This window comes from Aspergillus flavus, chromosome 4, assembly GCF_009017415.1.
Source record: "Aspergillus flavus chromosome 4, complete sequence".
NCBI lineage: Eukaryota > Fungi > Ascomycota > Eurotiomycetes > Eurotiales > Aspergillaceae > Aspergillus > Aspergillus flavus.
The window spans coordinates 3,574,276-3,599,072 of record NC_092405.1 but is presented as its reverse complement, the minus strand read 5'-3'; the positions used below and the strand labels follow the sequence as shown (position 1 = coordinate 3,599,072).

At 49.5% G+C, this 24,797-nt stretch overlaps 11 protein-coding genes across 11 annotated transcripts; 5 read left to right on the top strand and 6 right to left on the bottom strand.

Moving 5' to 3' along the window:
• Positions 1-227: 227 nt before the first annotated feature.
• F9C07_10533 (putative zinc-binding oxidoreductase) lies at positions 228-1,214 on the bottom strand (the record flags this gene model as incomplete). Its single annotated transcript, XM_041286030.1, has 1 exon — positions 228-1,214. The coding sequence occupies one exon, from the start codon at positions 1,212-1,214 to the stop codon at positions 228-230; it is 987 nt and encodes a 328-aa protein (XP_041146632.1).
• A 61-nt stretch (positions 1,215-1,275) lies between these two features.
• On the bottom strand, positions 1,276-1,835 carry F9C07_2283860 (uncharacterized protein; the record flags this gene model as incomplete). The annotated part of the gene is made up of 3 exons (XM_071510658.1): positions 1,734-1,835; positions 1,458-1,510; positions 1,276-1,339 (listed from the first exon to the last, which is right to left on the bottom strand). Exons 1-3 carry the CDS (start codon positions 1,773-1,775, stop codon positions 1,276-1,278), a joined length of 159 nt encoding a protein of 52 aa, XP_071366622.1. The 5' UTR covers positions 1,776-1,835.
• On the top strand, positions 1,836-2,579 carry F9C07_2283859 (uncharacterized protein). The gene is made up of 3 exons (XM_041292264.2): positions 1,836-1,943; positions 1,999-2,129; positions 2,214-2,579. Exons 2-3 carry the CDS (start codon positions 2,037-2,039, stop codon positions 2,382-2,384), a joined length of 264 nt encoding a protein of 87 aa, XP_041146631.1. The 5' UTR covers positions 1,836-1,943; positions 1,999-2,036; the 3' UTR covers positions 2,385-2,579.
• A 246-nt stretch (positions 2,580-2,825) lies between these two features.
• F9C07_10536 (putative GARP complex component) lies at positions 2,826-6,192 on the bottom strand (the record flags this gene model as incomplete). Its single annotated transcript, XM_041286029.1, has 3 exons — positions 2,826-3,018; positions 3,071-5,924; positions 5,973-6,192. The coding sequence occupies 3 exons, from the start codon at positions 6,190-6,192 to the stop codon at positions 2,826-2,828; spliced, it is 3,267 nt and encodes a 1,088-aa protein (XP_041146630.1).
• Positions 6,193-6,724: 532 nt separating this feature from the next.
• Positions 6,725-9,059, top strand: F9C07_10537 (putative DNA replication licensing factor Mcm5; the record flags this gene model as incomplete). The annotated part of the gene is made up of 4 exons (XM_041292263.1): positions 6,725-6,861; positions 6,915-7,041; positions 7,103-8,505; positions 8,567-9,059. 4 exons carry the CDS (start codon positions 6,725-6,727, stop codon positions 9,057-9,059), a joined length of 2,160 nt encoding a protein of 719 aa, XP_041146629.1.
• Positions 9,060-9,368: 309 nt separating this feature from the next.
• F9C07_2233033 (uncharacterized protein) lies at positions 9,369-10,499 on the bottom strand (the record flags this gene model as incomplete). Its single annotated transcript, XM_041286028.2, has 1 exon — positions 9,369-10,499. One exon carries the CDS (start codon positions 10,497-10,499, stop codon positions 9,369-9,371), a length of 1,131 nt encoding a protein of 376 aa, XP_041146628.2.
• Positions 10,500-10,692: 193 nt separating this feature from the next.
• Positions 10,693-11,683, bottom strand: F9C07_1582866 (Mss4-like protein). Its single transcript, XM_071508229.1, has 4 exons — positions 11,456-11,683; positions 11,377-11,402; positions 11,206-11,315; positions 10,693-11,122 (listed from the first exon to the last, which is right to left on the bottom strand). Exons 1-4 carry the CDS (start codon positions 11,536-11,538, stop codon positions 10,886-10,888), a joined length of 456 nt encoding a protein of 151 aa, XP_071366621.1. The 5' UTR covers positions 11,539-11,683; the 3' UTR covers positions 10,693-10,885.
• Positions 11,684-12,550: 867 nt separating this feature from the next.
• Positions 12,551-13,696, top strand: F9C07_10539 (ribokinase; the record flags this gene model as incomplete). The annotated part of the gene is made up of 1 exon (XM_041286033.1): positions 12,551-13,696. One exon carries the CDS (start codon positions 12,551-12,553, stop codon positions 13,694-13,696), a length of 1,146 nt encoding a protein of 381 aa, XP_041146627.1.
• Positions 13,697-16,101: 2,405 nt separating this feature from the next.
• Positions 16,102-17,466, top strand: F9C07_2257314 (uncharacterized protein; the record flags this gene model as incomplete). Its single annotated transcript, XM_071510126.1, has 2 exons — positions 16,102-16,213; positions 16,252-17,466. 2 exons carry the CDS (start codon positions 16,102-16,104, stop codon positions 17,211-17,213), a joined length of 1,074 nt encoding a protein of 357 aa, XP_071366620.1. The 3' UTR covers positions 17,214-17,466.
• A 254-nt stretch (positions 17,467-17,720) lies between these two features.
• F9C07_2203138 (RNA polymerase III transcription factor IIIC subunit-domain-containing protein) lies at positions 17,721-19,823 on the bottom strand (the record flags this gene model as incomplete). The annotated part of the gene is made up of 4 exons (XM_071509552.1): positions 17,721-18,912; positions 18,971-19,212; positions 19,294-19,596; positions 19,683-19,823. The coding sequence occupies 4 exons, from the start codon at positions 19,821-19,823 to the stop codon at positions 17,721-17,723; spliced, it is 1,878 nt and encodes a 625-aa protein (XP_071366619.1).
• Positions 19,824-22,186: 2,363 nt separating this feature from the next.
• Positions 22,187-24,582, top strand: F9C07_10542 (phosphatase 2A regulatory B subunit-domain-containing protein; the record flags this gene model as incomplete). Its single annotated transcript, XM_041292261.2, has 6 exons — positions 22,187-22,756; positions 22,824-23,177; positions 23,239-23,409; positions 23,463-23,590; positions 23,645-23,960; positions 24,127-24,582. 6 exons carry the CDS (start codon positions 22,187-22,189, stop codon positions 24,262-24,264), a joined length of 1,677 nt encoding a protein of 558 aa, XP_041146624.2. The 3' UTR covers positions 24,265-24,582.
• Positions 24,583-24,797: the final 215 nt, after the last annotated feature.

The window sequence follows — 24,797 nt, the reverse complement described above, 5'->3', positions numbered from 1 at the left end:
CGGCGTGATGTTGTGTCACAGTGGCTATCGACCTACGACGAATGGAGTCGCGTGCTGAACGCCGTTAGACGCCTTGACATGGTCAGCCCTGCTCAGGTTGGATGGTGCTTTTTCAACCACTTCTGACTCTGGTCGGTTTCTGGCCAATTGCTTCGTCCGTTTCAAGATCACATTGAACGGCCATTAGAGATATGGACAAGCTACTAAATCCGGAGGTAGCAATGAGGCTATGGAATTACTACAATCTTCCCTTCAACCTCACTTTCTTCCATACACCGATGAGCCTCCGCGATGTCCTCCATCTTAAATACGCGTCCCACCCGGACCTGGAGCTTCCCCTCCTCAACCATTTTGAGCAGTTCTTTCAGAGGTGTTCGCATGAAATCCTCATCCCCTCCAGAATATGCCGTCAGTTTCGATTCACTTGGGATCAACTCCATTGGATTGATATTCTCCAGGTGCCACACGTTTCCCAGAATCCCTGTCATAGAAACAGTACCTCCCTTCTTCACGCAACGCAGAGAATCAGCCAAAGTCGCCGTACCCACAAGCTCCAGCACCTTGTCGAAATATTGACCCGATGTTTCGGCAATCTGTTGAGAAATGGCCCCGTTATCGATCCACACCTCGTCCACTCCAAAATCCCGTAATAACGCCTCTCTTTCCGTTTTTCTGGTCGTTGACGCCACAAACGCCCCATGTTTCTTAGCAATGGCCGCTGCCGCCAGGCCCACCGAGGACGTTCCACCGCGAATCAACAATCTATCTTTGGGTCTCAAGGTGAGTGACCTTATCAATGAACCCCAGGCTGTCTGCAGCATCTCTGGTAGCGCCCCCAGCACGTCCCAGGGCAGCTTTGTCTTCAGTATCTGTACCTGCTTTGCCGGTACACATGTGTACTCTGCATACCCCCCATCGAAGGCTCGGCCCATCCCGCCCATGGCTGTGGCCACGGTGGCTCCGAGCGGAAATTTATCTTCCAGTCCTGGGGCGGCGTCGACTATACCCACGGCTTCGATGCCGAGAATGCGGGGAAATTGAACCGCAGAGCCAGAGTGACCCTGACGGGTGAACATCTCTGAGCGGTTGAGTCCGAATGCTTTGACTTTGATCCGGACTTGTCCAGAACTTGGTTGGGGGATGGGATATTGTATGACCTTAAGGACGTCGGGAGATCCAGCCGTATGCGCGACTACTGCTCGCATAGTAGACATGATGCTTAATCTCTTTAAGTATGCTTTAGAACGGTAAGAAGAATAAACTCATCACATAAAATCAATAAATCAATGAAATCAACTGAATCATGAAGTCAAATCCGATCATACACTCGCAAAGAACACTGGCAACACAGTACACAACAAGAGAAAGATATATCACAATACCACGATAAGCCCCAACAAAAACCAACAAATCATCTAACGATCAAACTCCCTCAACTCCCCCTAGAACAAACATACCAAACTCCCCTCACATAAAACACCATCAACACCAGCAGTTTGCGCCGTTTGCACTGTTTGTCCCTAAGTTCAAATCCCACCAATACCGACAAGGACTAGTAGTATAGCTAAGGATGTATGTACCTGAACACAACCCAAACAACCAACTCCCAAATATCACCAATACAAGGTAAACACCTAAATTTCCATAAATCCACAAAAATCCCTAGAACAAACCACCTACCTTCCAAATCCATCCAAACCGGCCGACACCGCGCAAGGTAGATGAAGTCATACCCGTCCCCACAATGACTTCACAATGCTGTCACCAAACACCATTCTTGGCAAATATCGATGTTATCATAGACAGGGCTAGACATGAATAAAGACATATATAAGGGTTAAAATTCTGCTGTGAAGTAGACATTCAAATCAACAATTCCAAATTAACCAATTGCATCTATCATAATAGATACTTCACCCTGTCCTTTGACCTATCTTCTAAAGGTACGTTCATACTCCATCTATATCTCAAAACCCAGCAAACCTAACAATCAAACAGCACCCTTAACCTTCACATCACAAATAATCCAAACCAAAATGCCCCGCGGTGCAGAATACGACGACGGCGTCCCTCACAGCGACAACGCCATCCCACAAGGCGAAACAAAGGTCCACGGTGCCGGTAACTCTGTACGTTCCCATCTTATCCCCGGTTCGATGGACTTCTCGTCTGCCATATAAGTGAATACCTCAGCTAACATTGACGGTATCTAGAACGTCCAAATGGGCCGCGTGTCTAGAACTGCCGAGCTCCCTGAGGCAGCTAAGGAGCTTTCCGGTAATGCGGTGAGCTTTGGCGGCAGTGCTGGCCACTCTAGCGGAAAGGGTGGCCATGAGCCTAAGTCTTTGGGAGAGAATAAGGGTCTTGGTGCTCATAAGGCTTGAATGAGGTTATGAATTTTCATGTTCCTTTTTTACTCAAATTCTGGGAGTTTGATTAAGGGTTAAAGACATTGTATGATATTATCTAGGCTTCTGCTACGGTACAGGGGCTATTATATTATTTATCATTAGCTATTTAATGATATATGAAGATGAGACATCTAACTTACTGGTTCCATCTTCTTAGCTTTCTTGTTATTGTTTGTTTTTGTAAGGGATTGGTATATATAAGTGTCTTGATTAAGTCTAAAAGGATATAAGTCGGATGCTGTGCTATCCGGGAAAATAAACAAGTATTTAGAAAGGGTAAAACACCGCTAAATCGCTGTACAATTCTTTGGCCTTAACATGATGGTATCTCAGGTACATCCAAGCGAGAAGAATGTATACAATGTGTTTCGTCAAGGCCGAGACATCCGAACTTCACATCTCTATAGCCATAGTTTATGCTTGAGGACTCTTCTCGCCGTTGCTTGTATCGGAGGAGCTGCTTGGATTGGCTCCATTCGAGCCTTTCTCCTTGGCTTCAGCTGTCGGGGTCTTTTGTTTCACTAGTTCCAGAAGGCGTTCTCCTAGGTCTCCAAAGCCGTCTATTTTACTGAGCTTCGATTGAAAGAACTCCGCATCCCGTTGTAACCTACCCGACGTTAGATGCTTGCCGTTACGCTGTGAAGAAGATTTTTTCTTACCTTTGCTTTCCATTCTCTGTGTGGATGGTCACCTCGTCGAACGCTTTGGTCCACTGTTCCCGATAGCTGTTGAAGACGGGATCCATAATCATTGACACGGTCATGTCCGGTAGATGCTTGCTGAGCACGCGATGCAGTGTGCCGGTCTCCTTTGCGAGGGTCTCCATGTACGGATTAACCGTACTAGAACCCGAAGCGTCCCAGTCAATCTTCTTCATGGCATTTACGTGCACAGAAGACCGCCCGCTCATGATGTCGACCAATTTCTCGTGAATACCAGATTGGTGTTCCTGATACAGCCTCTTTACCTTGTCGAATTCGCCCATCAACGGACTCGAAGGTGAATGGCGACGGACAAATTCCCGAATGTAAGGCACCAGCGCAATTATAAAACTCAGAGCCTGCGAGGACAGCGCGAGATGCTTCGTAGTGATGTTTTTCAGACCGGCACTACGTGTGGCTCCGGCACCAAGGATCAGTTGAGAGGAACGTGAATTGAATAACTTCAGCGACTCCAAAAGGCCCGGTGCAATATCCTGGATCATGCTGGGAATGTTTGCCATAAGGAACTGGAATTCTTCGATGCTCCTCATCATGGCCACCGCGGATTCTGACAGGATGTATTTCTGCTCATCAACTACCGCAGATCGCACCTTGTCTTTTCCAGATCCGTTGGTCGTATTTTCCAATGTATTACCTTCAGGCTTATCTTGAGACAACCAAATCTTCGAGGCATCCACCCAGGCTTCGATATCTTTAGTACTGGCATCGAGAATACGGCTCAGAATCGTATTTTCTGTCTCCCCGAAGTCCCTTGCATCCCATCGATCCGCGTCCATGACTTCGACAATACTATGTCGCTGTTTATCGCCAAATCGGGCGATGTAATCACGGATCTGATTGCCCACAAGAGTTTTCAGAGCAGTGCCACTTCTACCCGAAATTGCCTCGCACTCATCCGCAAAGAGTCGGTTGAGAGTGAAGTATTTCAGGAATTCCTCCTTAGGCAAATGAGATGTCTGCTCGCTCCGAACTTTCAGTACTTTGTTCACCTGCGATTGGGCAATATCAACCGCCTGGCCGAGCAGACTAGACATGTCTAAAACTTGTAAGATTTCGTCCTGGGCCATTATCGTTGCCGCTGTTTGCGAGCTTGCCCCAAACCCGGCTGCGCTGTCCAGGTTAGGTGAGTGGGGACTTCTTGGAGATTTCAGAACAGAGTTGCTCCCTAATCCACTAGCAAGATCAAGAAGGACCTTGACCTGGACACTAAGCCTCCGTAAGGATTCACTGATACCGGTATATACGCGGGCGAGCATAGCGTAGGCATCTTCCGCGTCTAGAGCACGCAAGTTCCGAGCAAGAATCGATGACTTCTCCTGCTGACTGAGCTGGGAGGATCGATGAGTGGACACGGACACCATTGATTCATTATCATCATCGCTCGAGCTAGGCATGTGCTTGCGGATTAAACTCTTCATTTCTCGTAACACCGCCGTCTTGAAGGAAGTTGCTGCTGCGGTTGTATGGTGTGCCCGCGCAAGGCCAGTCAGTTGCGTGTGCAGTCTCGATCTCAGCTGGTCGTCGAAGGTCATATACGCTGGGGAAACAGTAACGCCTGAGCGTTGCACTCCACGTTGTCGTTGAAATGAAGAGCCCCAACGCTGCAGCGTCACCTCCAAGGGTACATTTTCCACATGTTGTCTCAGGTCTCCAAGAAGATCGTTCAAGAAGCGAGACTCATATCCCATGCCGATTCGAGTTCTTAACTGAGCTAAGTCATCAGATGCACCTTCAAGAGCTTTAAGTCTCCTCAAATCAATGGCTTTTCTCGGATGCTCGTGTGAATCTACGCCTGCTGGGCTACCGAAAACAGTTTCTCCAGCCATCAATCTCTCCACCTCTTCAAGGCTATCTGCAGCTTCTTCAATATCCCCATTTTCAACCAGCTCTTCACACCGAGAAACTGACTGGACTACTTCTTGCAGCTGAGATACAGCGTCTGCCAGCAACCTGACATTTTCCCTCCGGCGCCGTAGATTAACGATTTTCAAGCCACCTAAGGCCATTTCACGGTCAATCTTCTGGAGATCTTTCCGCAACACTTGAATCCGCTTCACAGAATCAGCAGCTTCCGAATGCAGCTCACGGAGCGAGCCGAGGGCAGTGAAGAATGATTTGGATGCCGTTGAGATTGATGAAATAAGATGGATTTCCACAGTATCCATATACCAGGAAAGCTTTTCTTGCAATATCGCATTTGTAGCAAGTGCCTTTCTCCCCGTTGGTGCCGGACCGACAACGGCTCCGTTTTCAAATCTACCGTCCTTGCCTGGTGTCTTCGGCGGGGTAACAACTTCAGACTTCTCCGATACCACATCGAATATCCGCGGGTTCTCGAGATGAAAGTCGTCATCAAAATATATCTGAGGGATGGTAGAAAGAGGCGTCACTCCATGTCCTCGACCTCGAGCCGACGACCGTCTCCGCCCACGATTATCGAAAGGCGAGCTCGCACGGGAATTGAGCGATAAGGTGGAGGGCCGCCGCTCCGTAGACCATTGTGACGACAAGAATTCACTATCATCTGGCTTAGGCGAGGCCTTTCCTCCGTCCCGTGCCAGCTGCGATTCCTGGTCACCAGCACTTTCTTTCGCCTGTTGGAACACATCGTACAAGGACCCGACCTGCGATAGGTACGGGTCAAAGACCTTGGCGTCTACACGCGGTATATTTGTCAGGGTAACTGGAGGGATGTCGCGGGAGCTCGGCGGCTTATATCCACTAGACGGAACAGCAGTATGGGGTACAAGACCGGTGCGGACAATCGGAGGTTGAAGGAGGGTAGATATGGCTGGGTGAATTAGCGTACCAGCAATTGACGTAACAGGTCATAACGTACCATTCTGCCCTGACTCTGCTATTGACCCATGCCGATTCGAGGAGTCGAGAATCCCTCCAATGCTCGCGATTGAGCTTGCAGTTGACCCTCGTCTCAGGGGGTATCTCTGGGGCGGAACGCGGGGGGATTCCAGCTGATTGAAGGAATACTGAGACAACGAAGGTGTGGATGCACCTGAAGCTAGGCTGTCGATCGACTTCCGTGGGCTCGCAGAGGACATCTCGTGATGCCAAGTTGGCGACTCCGACGGCCACCGTGCTATGCTAGACGTCGTTATCTCAACATGACAAGAGGACAACTGTAGAATAGTCCAGGTGGGACCGAGAGCAAGAGTTCCTCCAATGAGTTCCCGCTGCCACAGCTTTGGTAACCAAGCGAGACTTCAAACAGGAGTCGCTTAACATGCAACGTCACCAACTGCGCAAGCACAAGTAATCCAACCTTGGGGAGCGTGCTTTCGGGACCTCAGCATGACAGCCGGCCCAATCGGGTAAGGCCCCAGGCCCCCAAGAGGGGGTCTAGTCCCAGTTTGGAGGAGACGGAGCTACCTTTTTTCCGCCCTTCTGGGGAACGAAGCGCCAACTATTAGATGCCTAAGGCCAAAACCACTTAACGCGTGCGACAGACGCGACGCGCGCCATTCGTGTCCCTACAAAAGTTATTTGCACCTCCTTCGGTGGTGATAGTCAACAATCCACACATTGCCCCCTCGCTCGCTCTCAACCCACCCCTCTCCAATTGCTGTCTCAATCATGGACAGGCGTACACCTTACACTCTGAGCGTTCTTGCTCCTAGCACAGATGGTGCAGAAGAGTCCCGTACACAAATTCAACAGAGGCTACGAGATTTCGTTTTGGAATTCCAGTTGGATAATGCATTTATTTATCGGTATGCCGCCATGACAACCGGCAAGTCTGTCGCGAAACTGACTTGATTTACAGAGACCAGCTTCGGCAAAATGTGCTCGTGAAGCAGTATTACTGTGACATTGATATTGCCCACTTGGTTTCTTATAATGAAGAGCTGGCGTACAAGCTCACCACTGAACCCGCAGACATCATTCCCCTTGTGAGTAATCCGACTATTGTACGTCGATCAGACTGATTCTGACCATCACTCCTGTATATAGTTCGAGAATGCTCTCCAGCAATGCACCCAGAGAATCGTTTACCCCTCTCAAAGAGACGTAGTGCTCCCATCCCATCAGCTTCTACTTCACTCGTCTGCAGCACATATCTCCATTCGTGATCTTAATGCGACAAATATCTCCCACCTTGTCCGCATTCCTGGTATTGTGATCGGTGCTTCAACGATCTCATCGAAAGCAACAGTTGTTCACATCCGCTGCAAGAACTGCGATCATAGCGAAAACATTCGAGTCGAGGGTGGATTCTCAGGTCTATCGTTACCCCGGAGGTGCGGCCGCCAGCAGCAACCCGGTGACGCCCCTGGTGAACAGTGCCCTCTAGATCCTTACGTGGTTTCTCACGAGAAATGTCAATTCGTCGATCAGCAAGTTCTCAAGCTCCAGGAAGCACCCGATCAGGTCCCAGTGGGTGAGCTACCCAGACATGTTCTTGTTTCAGCAGACCGCTATCTGGCAAATCGCGTTGTACCTGGTTCCCGCTGCACAGTCATGGGTATCTTCTCCATCTATCAATCTAAAGGCGCCAAGAAGGATGGCGCTCCTGCCATTCGTAACCCTTATATGCGGGCGGTCGGCATTAGCACTGACCTGGACCAAACCGTCAAGGGTAGTGCCATTTTTTCGGAAGAAGAAGAGCAGGAATTCCTGGAGCTCAGCCGTCGGCCCGATCTGTACGATGCCCTCGCCAGGAGCATTGCTCCTTCTATTTATGGCAACTTTGATATCAAAAAAGCTATTGTCTGCCTGCTCATGGGTGGTTCGAAGAAGATTCTTCCCGACGGCATGAAACTACGTGGAGATATCAATGTGATGCTTCTTGGTGACCCTGGTACAGCCAAGTCTCAGCTGCTTAAATTCACAGAGAAGGTGTCACCGATCGCCATTTATACTTCCGGTAAAGGTTCATCTGCAGCTGGTCTGACAGCGTCGGTACAGCGAGACCAAGCGACACGAGAGTTCTATCTCGAAGGTGGTGCAATGGTCCTTGCTGATGGTGGTGTTGTGTGTATTGATGAATTCGACAAGATGAGAGATGAAGACCGAGTCGCCATCCACGAAGCTATGGAACAGCAGACTATTTCGATTGCCAAAGCCGGTATTACCACCATCCTCAACTCCAGAACATCTGTCTTGGCTGCCGCGAACCCTATTTTTGGCCGGTACGATGATCTGAAAACTCCTGGAGAGAACATTGATTTCCAGACAACGATTCTGTCTCGTTTCGATATGATTTTCATTGTCCGTGATGACCACGACCGCAATCGTGACGAGAACATCGCACGTCACGTCATGGGAGTGCATATGGGTGGCCGAGGTATTGAAGAGCAAGTTGAGGCTGAGATTCCACTGGACAAGATGAAGCGTTATATCAGCTATTGCCGCACGTAAGTTCCTGGCCATCTAACTACTTAGTATCATCGATCATCACTAACACATCATCTGCAGTCGTTGCGCCCCGCGTCTATCCCCTGAAGCCGCAGAGAAGCTCTCGTCTCATTTCGTCTCTATTAGAAAACAAGTTCACCGCGCAGAGCTCGACGCCAACGCACGTTCTTCTATCCCTATCACAGTCCGTCAATTGGAGGCCATCGTCCGTATTACCGAGTCCCTTGCCAAGCTGAGCTTGTCGCCGATTGCTACGGAAGCACACGTTGACGAGGCCATCCGTCTCTTTTTGGCCTCAACCATGGACGCAATCACTCAGGGCGAGGGCCAGGGTAGCAAGGAGATGATGGAAGAGGTCAGCAAGATCGAAGATGAACTGAAGCGCAGACTTCCCATTGGCTGGAGCACTAGTCTCGCGACTCTCCGCCGCGAGTTCGTTGACGGACGAGGCTACACCGAACAAGCTCTCAACCGGGCCTTGATGGTCCTACAGCGCAGAGATACTGTGCGCATTCGCTCTGGCGGATCGCAGGTGTACCGTCACGGAGTATAGTTCTCTTTCATCTTTGATAATTTGATGACTGATGCTCGCATGGTGTGTGTATGGACAATGGGCAATAATGTTTTTGAATTACGGGGAGCATGCATTACCTGATATCATGTCTTAATAGAAACTGGACTCGGGCACAGCGGTTGAACATGGTGTACGGCGTTGCATTTATTTTAAGATACACAGATCCACATGCCTTAAATGAAACAACTTATCATAATTCCTTCACATCCCGGGAACCCACGCCATCACCAAGGCCCAGTAACAGAAGGGGTAGTGTTGCAAACGCAAACACTCCAGACTCGTCCCTCCTCACAAAGGATCGCACTCATCAGCAAGCAGATGAAGAGTCTTCAAGGACGTCGAATCAACCAACTGAACAACCCCATCGGCACTATACTTCTCATCCCGCTGCACAAGCGGCTTAACATGCCTCGCCGCCGCCCTCGACAGCACATCAGCGCGCTTATGACCAACAATACAAACCTCACAATGCGCCGGCACCCAATAAACCCTCACCTTTACCCCCAACCCAAACAGCTGCCTCGAGAGCCCACAAACATCCCCCGCAAGAGTCCCCAACGCCGACCTATCAATCTCACCCTCAGACCACAAATTCGCCCACCGCCGAATCACGCCCAACGCACGCATCGAATCCGAAAACACAGTAACAGCATGCTCCTCCGCCCCCTCCGCAACAGCAACCCTCTTCCCGATCCGTGCCAGCGCAAGCCTCAACGCAGCCCCAATAGCAAACAACTCCGACATGTCTACCCGCGTCTTACCCTTCAAGTCTGAGATCGCATATCCCCAGTCCATCCACTCCTCGCCATAGTAAGGGTCCTTGTATGCAATCGCCGCGCCGGCAGAGCCTTGGCTACCGCTTGCGTCGACCCAGAAGTTGTGGAAGTGGTACTTGCCCTCGGTTAGGGGTAAAGTATGGGCGTGCTGCGCTGTTGCGATTGCGTCTTCGTAATGCAGCGAGATGAGGTCCCCGTAGAAGCCGTCTTCGAGTTCGTGATGAAAGACTCTGTGGCCGGCTGTTCTGCGACGTTTGTCTTCGAGCTTGAGTTCTTTTTTCAGCCGCTTTTGTTGCGTTGCCGTTAGAGGTGAAGTTGGAGGTGATTTTCTCTTGTTCGTGGCTGATTCTAAGGGTTCATATTCAATGGTTACAGCGGTGACTGCAGCGGTGGTAGGATTCTCTGGGGTGTCTGGGGTGTGAGTCTGGTCTTGTTCACGGTGCTGGATGTCAGAGACTGCGACTGGGTGGTCGATGACCAGATATTCGCGGAGGAAATTTCTCAGGACTTCTAGGGACAGCATCTTGGCTTTGACTGAAGTCTTGTGCTTTTTCCGTATGCCTGAAAAGTGTGGTGTGAGCTGGATGTTCTGTAGAACTCCTGTTGCGGATGATCTATGTGAGGAGAGGAGTATTCCGCTCATGGTGTTTATTCAGGAAATGTTCTGTTAGAGACTCTCATTCACTGATTGAGAGGTTTTTTATGAGGCTGGTTATCTGACTGGTGGGTGAATGACTGTGAATGAGGTGCTTGGTTGTAGGTTTTGTGTGTAGGGTTCAAGTCTGGGCTTACCTAGAATCACGGTCATACTTACATAGTAGCTATACTAAGAGTAAAGTCAATGTAATCTTCTGAACAAATTTATCTACTACTTAAGAAGCGAGATAGATAGCTCTTAACTAGAACAAAGATCTACCTTTACAACAGTATTGCGTGATATCTCCATCCTAGAAACACACATCTCATCACAAGAATATCAACTCCAACACTACACCCAACACCACCCCACTACTCAAACAAAACAATTCACTATTCCTGCTTTGCCCCCTCAACAGCCCCCTTCCAAGCCTGTCTATCAGCCGTAAAAAGCTCCTTATCAGGCTGAGAAATAACATCAAACAAAGAAGCCTTCACAATAGCTTTCCCCGGAAGGCTGGGACTCTCTGTCATAATCGGACTATCCTTATTCTCAGCTAATTGTGCTAATAGCAAATAAAGAATTGGGGAACAGGGAACCAACCTGCCACAGTTTGAGCAGAATTTGCGCTGTGGAGTAACAGGATTAATATGTCAGTGTTGTGTTCGGGGATAAGTAAGCAGGAGTAAAAAGAGAGAAGAAAGGGTTTTACCTGAATGTGATTCCCACTAACCGTGTTCGAGTCTTCGTAGACTTTCAGACTGGACTGGGGGTCTTGGATTGTGACTTCTTCCTTGTGGAGGACGTAGTTTATAGATGAGCCTGGCGTGCGTGTTATTGTTAGTTGCTTAAATCATGCTTTCTTTGAGCGTTGAGGACTGACCACCGCCCGATCTACTACAATTGTGACTGTGGGTAAATCAGTATATGGACTTGAGTATAGATAGATAAGTAGGACATACCAATGGCAAACAAGTGAACTCGGAGGTTGCTGTTCCAGCAGGACGCGGATACGTCCGCATATACAGTGACCTTCGTATGACATTGTCCGTTCAAAATATCTTAGGTCCTGTTTTCAGGGCAGACAATATTATGTTCGAGAGTGGGAGGTGAGGTTAAAGCTAAGTCTTCAGTTGGGCCGGCATCCGGCACTGCTGTATTATAAATGCCCCAGTTGGTAGTCTATGATGTGGAGACTATGGCCACGGGGACTAGAGTTAATGAAGCTTGGACCATGGCTCGATGTGGGTTTACTTGGGATTGGGTTGTGGATTGGTTTTGATAAGGGTGTGTGTGAGGAGAGTTTTAACTGGGACTTCAACTTCGCGTTCATTTCTATGCTTGTATGGAGTGGTTGCTGTGTAGTATATCCACTTGTGTATGGCAATTCCAAGCTGAGGGCAAGTCCAACCTACGGGCAAGTCTAACCTCGGGCTGGGAGATGGTAGATAGGTGTTTTTGTTTCGACTTTAGTTGGATATACTCCAAGAGAGTCCTTGATCCTGTGCTTGTATTTACTTCTGGGGTAACGGATTAGTATAACTTCCCTATAATAGATGGTCTTATAGGCCTATGACGATTTATGTAGAGTAGATTGGTAGTTTTTATATATCGTTGGAGCTGGGGTGCATAAACTGTACAAACTCGTAGACATTCTCCTATACTCAACTCTGCTTGTCATAGTCATAGTCTCATGGCTTATTGAATAGTAATTAGAGAAAATTACAATGTTGCTGCTGATCATTCACGGAGTATAGAATTGCCATCACTAAAACGATTGAATGGTTCCAGTCGGAAGACACCCCACCGAACCCCGCGGTCCCAACCGACGTCAACTCTTTTCTCATACCACATCCACCCTACAATACAACCTCGAGACTAATAATATCTACACAATTACTCTAACGATCTACAGAATACGCAGCGACTACTAGAAAGCAAGCGAAGCGGAACCCGCTTGCTAAAACGAAGTACGATATTTTACGAACAATTCCCCGCACCCCGCGATATCCAACCTCCTCCTCTACGGGACATCACAAAACGTCCGATCAGCCATCATGGCTCCTACAATTCGCGTCGTCGGCTCTCTCAATGCCGACATGGTATCGGTGACACCTCGCTTCCCTGAAGCCGGTGAGACGATCACCTCCTCATCATACTTTATTAGCGCTGGAGGCAAGGGCGCGAACCAGGCGGTTGCCTGCGGGCGGCTGTCTCGTGCACGATCAGCCTCATCTACGTCTTCGGGCAAGGGTTCCGTGAAAGTGGAGATGGTTGGCGCTGTCGGTGGATTGGACGGTCACTTCGATGCATTACTAAAGCCCACTCTCGAGAAATCCGGTGTCGATACGTCGCGGGTCAAGATCGTCGAAGATGCATATACGGGAGTGGCGGTGATCATTGTGGACTCGTCGGCCGGCGGAGAGAACCGCATTCTGTTCTCACCTGGAGCGAATTATCAAGGGATGCAGCCTGAGCCGTCGGTGTTGGGAATGGCAATGGCAGCCCCAGTACCGGATGTGATTGTGATGCAGGGAGAGATCCCTGTTGACAGTGTCATCGGGATACTCCGAGAAATTGGGGCTTGGAAGACCAAGAACCGGGCGGAGGGTAAGAGAGGTATTGAGGCCGGTCCTGATGTCATGTTTAACCCTGCGCCTGCTCCACCGGGAGGATTGCCGGAGGATGTGTACGCGGCGGTGGACCACTTTATCATGAACGAGACAGAGGCCGAATTGATGACTCCACCGGCGGAGCAGCTGCTCAAGGTGGTTCCCGATGCGGAGGGACTGAGCGGTAACGACAAGGTGGCTCGGTATTTCCATCAGCTGGGCGTGACATACATCCTGATCACGCTGGGGTCCAAGGGTGTCTGGTACAGTGCTACTGATGCTGGGACGTCAGGGCCTGCGGACGGAGTCAATCGCTTTACCAATCAGATTCCCGCCGCTAAAGTCAGCCGAGTGCTGGATACCACTGCGGCGGGAGATACCTTCGTCGGGGCATACGCGGTCGGGGTGGCGCGGTGGCGCGAACAACGGCGTGCGGACGGCAAGGCTGGACAAGATCTAACAAGCGAGGAGAAGCCTGTTCGATATCAGAAGGTCATGGATGACGCCATGGGATTGGCGACACAGGCCTCAGCACGCTGCGTGGAGCGACAAGGAGCCATGGACAGCATTCCATGGGAGGACGAGATCTAATCAGGAACGAAAGCGAAAAGATAATGAATGTACATTACTGCAGAACATCCAAGGGATTTATCATAGACGAGCTTAGACGATGCGATTGTCCACTAGTATTGGAAGAACCGGTATGCAAGAATACGACAAAGGCAAAAAGGCTGGAATGGAACTTTGTAGGAAATAAATAGAAAAGAAAGCCTTTCGTCCGTTGATGACTGTGGCGTCAAATATGTCTTAACGACTCGAGGGCTGCGAGTGACCGTGTAGTATGGAATGTGCACGGGATAGCCTCCCCATACCTCACGTCTGACAGGCGGCATTTCATTCCCGCACTGCCAGCCCGGAACCCTAACATCGTGCGCCATCAATAAATCTCAGCGCGTAAGTCGCATGCATATCGCAGTCTAAAATTTCCAAGGTCCTAATCACCCTGGGAAGACGAACAGCGCGAACCCTCCCGGTGTTTCAAGATAGCTACAGTGACAATAAAACACAGGCTGAGAAAAGCTGTGAAGAGTTCCCAAGGAAACCTTAAATTGGAATTAGAGCCAGCCGATCGATTTCTACTTATAGAATGGGCGCTACGGTTAAGCTAATTAAAGTTACTTGCTTCTTCGGTTCGTACTCTGTATAACATGGTTTCCTTGTAGCCGCCGTTGTAACGCGCATGGAGGAAGGGGTGGCGTCGTTCATGAAACAGGGTTGGAATACGTGTTCGATGCTGGGAGACTATGGGAACATGGTAATAGTACGCGAAAAGACTGAAGACTTGCTCAAGTTGCATGGTGAGCTTGAATCGAGGCTTTTGAGTTCAAGGGTCGTGATGCAGACGCGTTGCAGGGATGGTGTCATGATCTAGGTATTGTATTAGGGCTGGTATCAAGATAAGCTCCGAATTATCGATTATTCGATCAAGATATTCATACCTCAGGCGGTGACACGTCAAATTTTTTCATCTGGATACTACGGAGTATAGCTAGTATGCACTACTGTTAAACACTAAATCTTCACGAAGGCGTGTAAACGTAGTATAAGTACGGTCATACACGGCTTTACTTAAACCTTGTACATACTAATTTGCACAGAATAACACCCGTGATCCACTAGTTTTTCCGTTTGATCTTTCTTCTAATAACCCTACTCAATTCAAGTATATGTTCTTAAGTACAGTACTCGTAAGGTAGTTCTGTTGGAGATGACCGTGCCGTGGAAGTGCAACACGATAGATTGGCGTGTATCGGGTGGGGAAGTGAAAATTACCGCGCTGATTAGATCGGTAAGGTTACATGATTATCTACCATCGACGATCGACATCGTGTACCACTTATTGATGTGGCAATAACTCTATCAACTGGGGGTCAATGACACAATCATTCCCAAAAATCGAAAGTATATCGTTGATTTCCTGAGTCTTTATACTCGTCATCATTCTCAACAGAAAGGCATGGAGGATTCTATTTAACCGTGAACGTGTACCTGGTATGTAAGACTCGATTGGAAATCCGCGTACCCGACCGAACGACGCGATCTTCCTGGGTAGGAGGGCCTCGGTCTTATACTAGGCACGATGTAGTACTACTACGAGTAAGCCAGCTGAGTAGCTTCTGGTGGGGAACTTGAAGTGAGGGGAAGAGCATTGAATTGTGCCTCGTGAGCCAATCCATACGCGCCTTGCATAAGAGTCGCTAGTTAAGCTGATAGACTACGACACGTCTTCACGCGTCTTCGCCCCTCCCTCACGAGGTTCTGCTCGACTAGTGGAATTATAACTATAATTATACTTCTTTGGGGAAATGATGATGATTCAATATTCATTCCTCTTTGAGCCATACATACTCTGAAACCGCGCATCTGCATGTTTCGCGCTCCTCAATTGTCATTCTCATTCCAATACTTGCCCTCCATTCTTAGCCATTCCCCTCCACTTCTCCTATAACCCTTACTGCCATAGCTTTATATCTTGTCTCGATTGCCAGTGGTGTGACAGTTTCTCTTTATCCTTTCAGCTCATCCCCCTCATTGTGTTGTTGTTGTTGTGTAATATATCCATCCTGAACGTGTTGTTTGTTTTGTGAAAAGGTGCCGACACGACTACTCTAGAAGACCCGTGGTACTGTCCAACGTTGGCTTCGTTCCTCCCTAGACATTGTACATCTCTCATCCTTGGATATTTCGCGATCGGTTCCAATTGAACCGTTGGGTAGTGTTGATCACGGTAGTACTACCGTACAGTACTAGACCGCCCGTTTCACCCCCACTTCCTCGACGCGACCAAAACAAATCCACACCCGCGCAGGCATTTATCACGACTCAGCTCCACGGCAGTCTTCGCTTGCTGCCTGGTTGACTCCCTTTTTCTTACTTCAGCCCTATTGCTCTGCCTCGCAATTGTCTCAGTTTTCCCATAACTCGCGTTGAATAACATGGCCGCTCTCACAATGACTCCCACCGTGCGGCAGCCCTTTGCGAGCTTGGATACGCCGCGCGTACGGCCCTTGCTCAAGTCAAAGATGAACCTTAAGAACCAACAGAATGGTATGTTTCTTGGAGTATAGCTATATATCAACACATAGTAACACGACCATCAGGTGCGATCTTGTCTGGCAAGAGGCAACCCCTCTCGGAGGTGGACACCGAGAACATCGACCCCACAATCTTCAACTCCTCGACAAAACGCAAGCGTGGCTCGGATGAGGACGAGCATGAGCCCATCAAGAATATCACCAAGCCCATGAAGACCTCGCGGATCACATTGACAACTGTGAAGTCCAACGCAGCTCCTCGCATCCCGACCACGCCCCCCAAGGCATCCCGGTCTACCCCCAAATCCGCTCCCACCCTCAAACCGGCCGGGCGTTCCCCACAGGCCAAGCCTTGCAAGCCATTCGCTCGTCGCTCGACCATTGCGAAGAGCCGTCCGGAGCCTGCAAGCAAAAAGAGTGTCAATCGTCCCTTTTCCCTTGCAGCCGCGCTAGCAAGTGGCAAGCCGACGAGCCAACCTGCCTCCAAGGCTCCCTCTGGCTGGTCCTTCGACATCTATGTAGATTCAGAACAGGAAGAGATGACCAATCTCATGCAGCACTCTACCTGTGTGCTGGATATCAGTGATGACGAAGGCAAGGGGGGGTCGACAACCCCAGGCAAGGAGAATATCCCCCCTGCCGAACTCGGAATTGACCTTCCTCGCTCTCGTCAACGGGAATCTCCCGCCGCTGCCGCCCGCAAGTCAGTCATGATGGAAGAATCTCGGGCTCCTCTTGGTGACTTGATAGCCGCCGACTACTATGGCGAAGATTGCCATGCTTTCTCTTATACCATCGTCTATGACGACGAGGAAGCCGATGCCACTTCCACCAAAAAGCCACCTCTTCCCACCTTACCTCGATCCTGTCACAGCCGTAGCAAACTCTCCAGTGTCTCCTCTATTTCATCAATTCTTGAAGCAACCACGCCGGTCGAGGACGCCAAGTCCGGACCATCGGAGGCGGAGGTTGAAGTCTGGGAGAGCGGAAGCGCTGTGGAGGAATCTGCTTAAGACACAAAAGCCCTAAATCCGCTTTGTGATCATAATTCCATCATTATTCATCATTCCCTTTAATACGGCGTACAGTGGAAAACGGAGTTTGGGTTTTAGCACTTGGATTTCTTTGTTATATTCGATACCCTTTTGGATTACTTTCATTTTTGTGTCTATATTATTATCTCAGGTCTTGATGACCAGCCGACTGTGACTTGTTCCAGCTCTCCTTTGTTCCTACTGAATAACTACGCACAAAAGAGTGCAATCTCTATCCTTCCTACAGTGTCTTGACTAATATAAGATTCCTTGTCTCACTGGATTTATCTGGCTTTATCTGGCTTTTATATCAATTATTCCGTTGAACGATGCTATGCCTGTGCTTATGAGCGAGAACGCGTTACGTCTCTGATGTCTTACGATGTACATACATCCAGCTGAGCAATTGGATTAGTATAAATAAGTATCTTGATACAAATGTGAGTTTTCTTTAAGCAAAGGTCAACATTAGTGCTTCAAATACAATCACCGCCGACTTCCTGACTTGCGCCGAGGTCTCGATTCCTCGATCTCCTCTCCCCCGTCTGATTCTCCCGTATCGTCATTTCCGTCTTCATCCACACCAGTTGTAGCAGCTTCCATAACCTCCTCCACAGCTGCTTCCAAAATCTCCTGCTTCTCAATAGCCTCCTCTTCGCCCTCACTCTCCTCCTCGCCCGTTGCATCCCGCCACTGCACTCGCCGACCCGTAGCACTCTTCCCACGCTTCCCTGTCGCATCCTGCTCCTGTCCCTGGTTCGTCGACTCCCTCCACGATGGCGTTCCCTTAATCATCGCCCTAATCTCCGTCGCCATAGTCAACTCCTTAGTCGACACAACGCTAGCATCCAGCGTGAACGCCGTATTCACATTCTCCGGCGTCGCATAATCTGGGAAACTCAAAATCCGCGCAAAATCCTGATCATCGGGGATCCTCTCCTCAATGAGCCCGAGGATCTTATGACGCATGATCAGTTTCAGTTTCGCGAGCGTCCCACTCCCATACCACCCATCGCTGATTGTATCGCATGTCTCGCGAATAAACCCGGGTGCCTCCTCCGCCGGAAACACGATACTCCTTAGCAGAGGGTCAGTGATATCGCAGAACATCCACATCCGGCCGTCGAGCGGCAGCGGCAGCTGGCCTGTGAAGATATGCGTATTTGATCTCAGATCGGTAGAGGGATCTGTGACCGGTTCGTTGAGTCGGGGCACGGCGTGACGACGTCCCGCGTAGCCGTCGCGCGCGACGTCCGCTTCCTTAGGCAGGATCCGGAACATGACGGTTTGGTAGGGGCGGTAGTCTGGGGATGTGCGCGGGTCGTGCCCGAATTTGATGATTGCGTCGCGCCAGGGCCCGGACCGCATGATGTAGCCTACGTAGGGGATTGCGAGTCGGAGGGCGTATCGCTGTTCGATTGTGCTGAGGTGGTTGCGGAGTCCACGACGGGTCCAGGCTGGGCGCTTGTCGAAGAGGTCTCGGATGATGGCGACTGTTTCTCGGAGGGTGGCGTCTTGGGTTTCTAGTGGTGGCGTGTTTTCGTTTGGTTTGCTGGGTACTTCCGGGACGTCGTAGGAGACTAGGTGTGTTAGGACTTTTGTGGATTTTTGGGTGTTGACTGTTGTTATGTTGCCTGATGAGTCGATCGATTGGCGGACTGCTTGGTTTTGGCGGTAACTGGTTTTGGGGGTTAGCATGGGTTTGGATTGAATTTATTGGTGTGGTGGTGACATACGCGTAGGTGAATGGGATATCTCCCTGGCTGAAAGATGGAGGTGGGATGATATCGACATTTGATGACATGCCTTTGGCCATATCTAGATTGAATTGCTTCATCTTCTCATCTGCGATGTTATTAGTCTCCATACCGCTAGACCCAAAAAATGGGACAAAACAAACAGTCAAAAGGCAGAATCTGCTCCCGAAACCGATTGGAGAATGAACTACCAGTACTCGAGAAAGCAAAGTCCGGCATCCCTATACAGCCCTATTAGCATCGACTTGTTCGCAAGCCCTACAGCTCAGAAATGGGTAAGGCTATAACCAACCTCGAAACACATGCGTACGGCTCACCAGACCGACCGGCTCAATCTGATATCTGCCCACATTATCGCTCAAGCTCCGCAGGAGCTCCCTTGCACTGCGACGAGGCTGAAACTCAGGGCCAAGTGTCGAGACAGGGACACCCGTGAACGGCTCATCTGATCCTCGCTTACGCTTACGACCGGTCCGTCTAGGCACGGTCACCTTCAGGAGGATGTTGTTGGATGGCAAGCTGGTTGATTGGATAGGTCTTGACATTGGATCCTCTGGTCGGAGGTAGAGATTAGCCGGGGAATCGGCTTTTGGGGGGTTTAGGATCTGACAGTTGTGAGCGTGATATTCTGAGATAAGCGATCTTATAGTAGGGGCTGATGTCAGGGCCCTGTAAATAGGGGTATACGTACCTTGGAGATCCCCGTGTTACCCCGGAGTGTGTCGATGGCTTTATCGACATTCTTGATAATCGCCGGATGCTCGACAGTGACGATGCGACGAGATGGGATGGGATAGGATGGGGCTGTCCGGGACCCATGTTGTTCGGACATGTTGAAGATTGTGATGTAATGTTGTAATCTGCTAAGCCTAGTTTGATTGGGTTGAGTTTAGACTATGAGTAGTTGTTGGTATTGGGTGGTTGGTGCAGTCAAAATATAGATGTATATTTGATTGAAATGATTTGCGCCAGTACGAGGGCTAAACTGCCATTGACGTCAGAACGTAAGACGTTGCTTTAGGGAAGCACGTTGAATGGCTTCATATGTGATCTGAGGCAAAACTTCCAAGTGATGTCATTTCTGGTGAACTCCGGAGGATGTATTGATACCTCTTTTGTATGTACATGTAGTTACGTTGATTGACTTGACTTGCTTCTTTCTATGAGGGTGAATAATTGTGGCTCATGGTCACATGATCTCCACACACACTTTTTTTTTTGCACTTTAGTCTTTCGTACCTTGTAAAGATGGAGAAAGAGAATAGAACAGAACTATACAAATGTATGAGACATATTACGCGAGTGCCTTAATATAAAAATGACCAAGGAAAAAAGTCCAAATGATCATGTGGGCAGCCAATGTACAGTTCTTGTCTTATATTGTGGCCAATCTCCAGTACCGTCCCTTGCCTTATGTATGTACCTGTCCTCAGGCACAGAGGGTGCCCGTACCTATAATAGGAACCGGTAGTGGAAATAATAAGCATAAATGTGAAACAGTCATAACATAACAACCGATGTGTGATAGCCGTGGACACCAGGGTAAATATGAGCAAAGAGGGAAGGACTTTCATTTATTTACAAAATTATCTCTAAATGTTTAGAAAAAATTCCATTGTATATACTAAGTTTTAACTATATCTACGCCAAGTTAACTGATGCCTACTGAAGTGTGTTTCCCCTTTACTGGAGTTTACCGTAGTTGGTTGTACTATGTATGGGACTAAGTCAAGTCCCACGGCTTTCCTCCACCACACGTCTGAGCGCAGCTCGCCCTCCTCAGCCACAACACACCCCCCCGTCAGACCTTCAGTCCGTCCTCCTCATTAAACATTCTTCTATATCAACCGGCCCTTTTCTTGGTCCTACTGCAATCGCACAGAGTCCTTTTGAACCGCATTGTGTAGGCGACAACCGAGCCGTGCGTCTCAGTACCTATACGGGGACTCTTCTCCCACACCCCCGCTTCTCACCTAGCCGCTAAGCGACAGCCAACGGAAAGGCGATTCGATCGTCTACGGACCGACTAACTGCCTAAGTTGCTCCTATACCGCTCAGTTCGCGCCTAAGGAAACAGCGTGAGAGCGACTGAACATCTCCCCCTTCCACTCGTCCCAGTTTGATTCCACTGAGGTAAGTCATGCAGCAATAGTATTCTGTTCGTCTTGCGCGTCTAGAACCACTCTTTGTTTGTTCTCCTCCCCTTCCGGTCCCCATCTCTTATGCCCGTTGTCCTGCCGTCTCCTTCCCCCAAGTTGTTCCCTTTGCTTCATTATCCCACAGCCCCTCGGTCCTTCTACACGGTTCCCTTTAGTCGACACCAGTTGGTGTTGCGACATCTACCCATTATTGCCATAATTGCTTCTGCAATCAGAATAAAAAAGGCGCTTATCGCAATCGATTGCTATGTTTAACGGCGTTGGGGTTGGAAATCGCTCATGTGGTCATTTCCAGGCCGACATAAACAATCCGGGTCTCCTGAACCGCCTCTACGCTGCCCAACTACATCCCCTCCTGCTAGTGTGCGGCATCTTGCTGCACTGGCATCGAGATCGCCGACCGAGTACATGTGGCTGTTCGAATATCTGCGACAATGAAGGGTTTCAGACAGAGAGTGGTAAGTTAATACATTTCGTCGCCGGCCTGCCTCTTTTCCGCCCTGACCTCGCTCCCCGCCTCAACATCACGACAGCCGTTGGTCCCCCTACTCCCAGCTAACTGTCCCAGCACGAGCAGTTGTCGAGGGCCAAAGATGCAAATAAATCTTCAAAGAAGAAAGATTCCTCCCACTCGTCCCAGAACCAAGCCTCCCTCGGAGTTAACCACAATCAACAATCCTCATCTCCAAAGAACGGCACCCCGACTTCGTCGACAACTTCGGTGAATGATACAAGAGGGAAGTCTCCGGATAATGCTGCGCAGGCGGGGGTGTACCCCCCAGGTCAGTACAATGTTCCTCAGGGCGCAGGCGTCGCTGGTCAGCCAGTAAATAATGGTGGTCCAGCAACTCCAACGAAACAAGGGCAAGTGCCGGCCCCCAGCGTGATCATCAGTCCGAGCGCACCGGTGAGCCCTTCTCTCCATCCCCGCCCACGCCTCTGGGTCAAGGCGACCTAATAGTCCCCCGCGTTCGCTCATCGCGCTGACCCTTGGCCCGTTTTCTAGCATGTCCCTCCCCCTGGCGCCGCGGAAACGATGCCGGGCGACCTGGCCCCTCCCAGAAAGTCCCATGTCTTCGACCGCCTCCAGACAACGCCCAAAGATATGTCCGAAGGGATCCGGACTCCCAAACGTCAGCATTCGTCGCGCTTTGATATCTCGGATCAACGCCAAAGAGAGTTGGAGAAGTTGCCGGGATTCCATGAAGTGCCACCCAATCGGCGTCAGGACCTGTTCATGCAGAAAATTGATCAATGCAACATCATCTTCGATTTTAACGACCCGACTGCCGACATGAAGTCCAAGGAGATCAAGAGGCTGGCGCTCCACGAACTCTTGGATTATGTCGCAAATAACCGTTCGGTGATCACGGAACCCATGTATCCCCGAGTCGTCGAGATGTTCGCTAAGAACCTCTTTCGACCTATCCCGCCGCCCGTAACACCCCAAGGGGAGGCCTTTGACCCAGAAGAGGATGAACCTGTGTTGGAAGTGGCCTGGCCCCATATCCAGGTGGTGTATGAGTTCTTCTTACGGTTCATTGAGAGTCAGGATTTCAACACGAATATCGCCAAGGCTTATATCGACCATCACTTTGTATTACAGGTATGTCGCCCAGACGGTTGACACTGTGCAATTATAGAATGAGACTTACGAGTTGACACTCGCATAGTTACTGGAGTTGTTTGACTCTGAAGACCCTCGGGAACGGGATTTCCTGAAAACTACCTTGCATCGCATTTATGGAAAATTTCTGAACCTGCGGTCTTATATTCGCCGCTCCATCAATAACGTGTTCTTCCAATTCACTTACGAGACGGAGCGATTCAACGGAATTGCGGAGCTGCTTGAAATTCTCGGATCTATCATCAACGGATTTGCGCTCCCGCTCAAGGAGGAACACAAACTCTTCCTGACGAGGGTTTTGCTACCTTTGCACAAAGCTAAAGGTCTTAGCATGTATCACCCACAGCTGGCATATTGTATTGTACAGTTCCTTGAGAAGGACTCGTCGTTGACGGAAGAGGTGAGACTCCCACTAAATTTCCTTCTGATCTCGATTAGCCAGACTCTGAACTTGCATCCAGGTTGTTCTCGGCTTACTACGCTATTGGCCGAAGGTCAACAGCACGAAGGAAGTAATGTATTTGAACGAGGTAGAGGATATCTTCGAGGTTATGGACCCAGCGGAATTTGCCAAGGTCCAGGTGCCCTTGTTCCAACAACTGGCCAAATCAGTTGCAAGCCCCCATTTTCAGGTGTGTACTATTACAGCTTGCCTGATTTATAGTTCTAATATGTACTCGACCAGGTGGCGGAACGTGCTCTCTACTTCTGGAACAATGAATACTTTTGCAACTTGGTCAGCGATAATGTCGAGACTATCCTACCGATCATGTTCCCGCCGCTGTACGAGAATTCCAAAGGACACTGGAATCGGTAGGTGACTCATTGTCTAGCTGTTTCGTATCGAGATTGCTGACTCGCAGACAGAACCATCCACAGCATGGTGTATAACGCCATGAAGATGTTCATGGAAATCAACCCGCAGCTTTTCGATGAATGCTCGCATGAGTATAACGAGCGTCAGAACAGTGCCGAGCAGCGTGAAAGAGCCCGAAAGGAGAGATGGGAAAAGCTGGCGGAGCAGGCCAAAGACCGGCAGAACGGTGTCCCTGCACCACCCCCACCAGCGGACATCCCTGTTTATGTAGACGAGGTTGATACCATCACTGAAGATAGTCAGAATCGTCTCCAATCTTTGAAGTTGGATGACTCGGGCTCAGTGAAGGAACGCCGGAGTTCAACGGTTAGTCTCCATGCCTGAGTGTTCGTGGAGTCATGTTTTGACATGACCTTGTCTGCACCTCGATGAATCTTCCCCCCTGCTTTTGTCGTCATCGTTTTGCTAAGATTTTGTCGTTTTTAATGTTACAGCAAGCGTGATTCTAACGTTTAAACGTCGGTTGCTCCAGAGACGGCGCCGCGACACCCTTGATGATACTCGGAGGCGACGGAGTGGCAGCGGCAGTGAGATCCGACCGCGCGACCGCAGACGGTCGATCGGGTCAAGTGCCGTACAGATCTTAACACGAAGCAACTCTACCAAGTGACGGACAGTCGATTTGATGGCATTCTTTTATTTAGATTTCCCACAGTGATGGCATAGCGACTACGAGCTGCGATGAGTGTTTTGTTTTCACTTGGTTTGACATCTGATCACAACCCTCTGTTTCGCGCCTTTCAACCTCCATCTTTTCCCCATCTTATATTTCTTTTCTCTTTCATATCTCCTTTTGTGTACATGGCTTTCAATATTCTTTTCTCCGCGCGCAGGGCTATCTTTGTGCCCGTGATTCAAAGCGGACGTTTGAGTTGGACTATTAGAACTGTGTTCGGGTCTGGAAAACGGGTGCAAATGGCGTTTCCCTTAGTCGACGTTGATGTCGATGACCTCTTTTGATTTTAAAACATGAAGTATTTATGGCATAACAGACTAAACCCACCACTATATGCACTTCACTTTCGGTAATGCACCACGTGCGCCCTAAGCGGTACCCCTGTCTAAATGTCTCAGGTTACTAGATTGATAGGGCAACTAGCCGACAAGCGGACATAGACGCGCGCTTATCGGCATGGAGAAATG